This window comes from Notothenia coriiceps, unplaced genomic scaffold (assembly GCF_000735185.1).
Source record: "Notothenia coriiceps isolate Sejong01 unplaced genomic scaffold, NC01 NC01_scaffold00037246, whole genome shotgun sequence".
In the NCBI taxonomy this organism is placed as follows: domain Eukaryota; kingdom Metazoa; phylum Chordata; class Actinopteri; order Perciformes; family Nototheniidae; genus Notothenia; species Notothenia coriiceps.
In genome coordinates this window covers 2852813-2856683 of record NW_011369947.1, presented here as the reverse complement: position 1 = coordinate 2856683, position 3871 = coordinate 2852813, and the positions used below count along the sequence as shown (strand labels likewise).

At 41.9% G+C, this 3871-nt stretch overlaps 2 protein-coding genes across 2 annotated transcripts in view; one reads left to right on the top strand and one right to left on the bottom strand.

The window, feature by feature from the left end:
* Positions 1–6: 6 nt before the first annotated feature.
* LOC104965584 (serine/threonine-protein kinase WNK1-like) lies at positions 7–1984 on the bottom strand. The gene is given in 7 exon segments (XM_010794561.1): positions 7–115; positions 284–353; positions 547–669; positions 672–852; positions 1012–1091; positions 1367–1506; positions 1772–1984. Coding segments are annotated over 7 exon segments (795 nt in total). The 5' UTR covers positions 1969–1984; the 3' UTR covers positions 7–111.
* An 894-nt stretch (positions 1985–2878) lies between these two features.
* LOC104966287 (serine/threonine-protein kinase WNK4-like) overlaps positions 2879–3871 on the top strand; it is an 18470-nt gene continuing 17477 nt past the window's right edge. Inside the window, exons 1-2 of the mRNA XM_010795471.1 lie at positions 2879–2904; positions 3653–3707. Coding sequence (XP_010793773.1) covers positions 2879–2904; positions 3653–3707 — 81 coding nt within the window. The remainder of the gene's footprint in view (positions 2905–3652; positions 3708–3871) is intronic.

The window sequence follows — 3871 nt, the reverse complement described above, 5'->3', positions numbered from 1 at the left end:
TGGGAGGGGGGGTGGGTGGAGGTGGGGCAGCTGTACGACATGGTCAGCTGAGCCAGGTTGGGGGTGTCAGAGGAGAAAACTGAGGAGCCCTGTCCACTGTCCAGACCCCCTTCAGCTGAGAGAGAGAGGGAGAGAGAGTGAGAGAGTGAGTGAGTGAGTGAGTGAGAGAGAGAGAGAGAGAGAGAGAGAGAGAGAGAGACACAACATTTGTGCACAATGTGATGATACCATGCATTATGATCTGGGCTCTATCTGATATTTTGAATCTCTCTCTTAGTCTTACATGCTTGCAAGATGGCGGTCTGCTGATAGTGAAGCTGCTGATGCTCCACGTCTGTCTCCTCCGCTTCTACCTGCAAACACAACAACACAATCTGGGGTCAAACAAGAATAAATAAAAACAGAAAAGCACAATTTCTAGGTGCTCCCACTGGACACAAGTCCAACAGTGAGTTCCAACCACCAATCAATTAATCAAGGTACAAATATACTAACAACTGACCGACAAGCTTCTTAACATTAGACAATGCCAACTGTTCAACTCACCTGTGTGTGGGAAAGTTTGAGTGTCTCTTGTTGCTGCTGCTGTTGCTGTTGTTGTTGTAGCTGTTGTTGCTGAAGCTGTTGTTGCTGCTGAAGTTGTTGTTGTTGTTGCTGCTGCTGCTGCTGCTGCTGCTGATGAAGCTTTTGTTGTTGTTGTTGTTGTTGTTGCTCAGTCTCCAGTCTTCTCTTCTCCTGCTCCTCTCTTACCAGCTGCCTCTGCTCTCTCTTGCGGCGGATCAGAGACACGCGGTCCTTGATGGCCTTGGCCATGGTCTTATGGTCCCCCTCAGCAACGTAGCCAGACTCAACCTGGGCCAAATATACTCCATTTAACAATAACCCTTCACTTTGCCATGGAGTTATTTCCATCCAAAATCCTTCCCTTCTGTCTATCCCCTCTTCCCTTAACCCATCACTTCCTCCCACCATGAGTCCATTTCTTCAGTTCCTGCCTTGCATTGTACGTACCATTTCCTGCGCCACATCTTCAGGGACGTCCTTGATCAGGTCAAAGGAGAACTCAATGGCTTCGTTGTCTTTGTATTTGCCTGCAAACAAGTTGACACATTGCTAGTCAGGAAGCTGCCCCTGTTCTCCTAAAGTAAATTCAAATCTATGATATTAATAATTGCATCATAGGCTAAGTGTTTTCATTCTTCAACAGTTAAATTGTGCTTTTTCAGTAGCTTAGAAATGCTGCTAGGGTATATATTCCATATTTGGGTCTGAGACTGTATAAGGAATGCTAAAAAAAATTCCTATTACAATTTTTTCTACATTTAAATAATATCCTAATTAAATGGCAAAACACAATTATTCTTGCCTTTGAGCTTCTTTACGTCTTCTATCCTGAGCCAGAGTTTGATGGCAATCATTTCGCCATCATCCTCTTCTGCCAGTTCAACCCTGACCCCTGTGTCCTCCTGGAAGAACGCATGGTTCAGCAAGATCTTTATAGCATATCTAGAGGAACAAGAGAAATAAATAGAAATTCAAGAGAGAATGTAATGTTGTTGCTACTTGAAAGAAATGTTTTCAAGACCAGTGTCCTGTACTACGAAACAGGATTTTCGGTTAGCGAGGTAACTTCAGGGTTAACTCTGGGTTTCCGGTCCTACGACGCTGGTTCACTTCTTACCGGTAATGTAGATCTCCATGGTAACTTATGCTGAACACCTAACCTGCTCCGGAGCATGTGGGTATGTGTGAGCGTGTGTTTGTGTCTCACCTCTCATCCTTGTTTGTTCTGATGCAGCCCTCTATAATTTCCTTCACCTCAGGAATGGCTACCTTGTCAAAACTGCCTGGTTTTACTCCCTGCACAAACAAAAGAAAGATCAGTGAAGTCAAGAAAACGAAATACCAAAAGTAGACCCGAATTCGGACACACACACAGTATACATTTGGCACTAAGAAAGGGCACATTTATTGGATAATATCAAGTTACTAAGAACACAGAACTTCTGTCAGACCTTTCCGTACAACATTCAGAAGCTCAACACTAAACTGAAGTTGAGCTACAGCAGGAGGCATCATAATGAACTATCCATTCTTTCAAACACTAGAGGAACAACATAAAGAAAGAAGCAAAGTCTAGCATGAAGGGAGCTGAGGTCAATCTTGGAAATATAGAAAAAGCTGCCAATTGAAAATGACTTGCTCCAAAAGAAAAGTATGAGAATCAGTACCTCTGTGCATGATACAGTGGATAAAATGTCAACACACTCTCCGGTCAATCATGTAATCAATTCAATACCTTTGCTGGTTCTTTGTAAAAAGGTTGCAGACTAAGGCCCATGTGAAATGCATTTAATAAAACAGATTAAATGTACACCGATACACCTTTTGAAAAACTAAATCCGAAGCACTTTTAAAAAGTTTTAAAGACAGAAAGAACACAAGAAAGCCATATAAAAAGGTACAGTAGGCTACTTACCTAGAAAGCACTGGGTTCAATAAACTAGAGGAGACTGTTTATGTTAATGTCAGGAAATAACAACCTACTTCTGCTCTTGTCCACAAGCTCTGTCCTCCCTTTCTCCTTTCTTTCTTTACTTTCTCTCAGTTTCTCTCCAGCAACCCCCCCCCAGTTATGGGTTTATAACTTGCACTGGTACTCGTCTTATACCTGGGTAAACGTTTTGTACCTTAATATCGGTCTGTTTCCAAACAACAAATTTGAATTTTTTACATTCACAAATAGATCATATATAGTATAGGAAAACAACGGATGATAGACTGGCCGTTTATTGGTACTTCCCTAAGCCTAGTCTAACAGAAATTTTGGATGGTCACACTCTCTTTTATTATCCAGGAGCTTAGTGAGGAGAATTAAATGGGAGATAGAAAGGGGGAAGAAAGGTAAGGGGAAAGAGTGACCTTTTTCAATTTTGTTGGGGTAAATTAAATTGTGAAAAAACTAATACTGACACTGAGTGGAGACCCGAGTGTCAGACAAACACCGTACGTTAATATTATATGTGTAATGCATAGTAAATGCGAAGGACTAAGACATAAGTAAGTCGCTCGTACTCAGTTTGGTTTGGTCGAAGTCACAATAAACATAGTGTGTGTGTGTGTGTGTGGTGTGTGTGTGTGTGTTGGTGTGTGTGTGTGTGTGTGTGTGTGTGTGTGTGTGTGTTGTGTTGGAACACTGTTGGCGTCCACGGGGGTCAGTGGACGGAAGAAAGTAGAAGTGACGGATTAGGTAGGATCGCGAAACCGTTGGGAAGCAAAGAGTCGTGTCCAATCTGGAAATCAATTGTGGACAAGTGTCTTTTGCATAATTTTTCACCTGTAAACCAGTTTTACACACAATACCAGAACGACCCTGGAAGTTAAACAGTAGCATACCTCCGTCACTGAAACCCAGTTGTTCATAACAGAATAACATACCGAACAACTGTTAACTCAAATAATTAATTCGTAAACCGGAAAACGTTGTTTTCACCTTTATGTGAGTCACTTGGAAAGTATGAGAAAATAACAACTTGATATGATATACGGGACATTTTATTGTCGTGGAATATAACTTACTGGGAGACCTCTCGTGTCACCACCCCCTATATGAATATATGGAACGGTAATGTAACAACAACCTGTTCGACAGTACCAAGAAGAAGAAGAAGAAGAAGAAGGAAGAAGAAAAGAAGAAGATAGACCTTGTAAGGAATCGAGGTAGTCGGATTACTTGTAAGGAAGAAAGAGAGAGAGACAAAAAGGAGGAGGGTAATACAGCCTGAATTATGTATGAAGAGTAGAGAGGATTCAAAAGAAAACGGGACCTTAATTTACACCCACACTCTCAGCCTCCCTCCCCCCAAACACA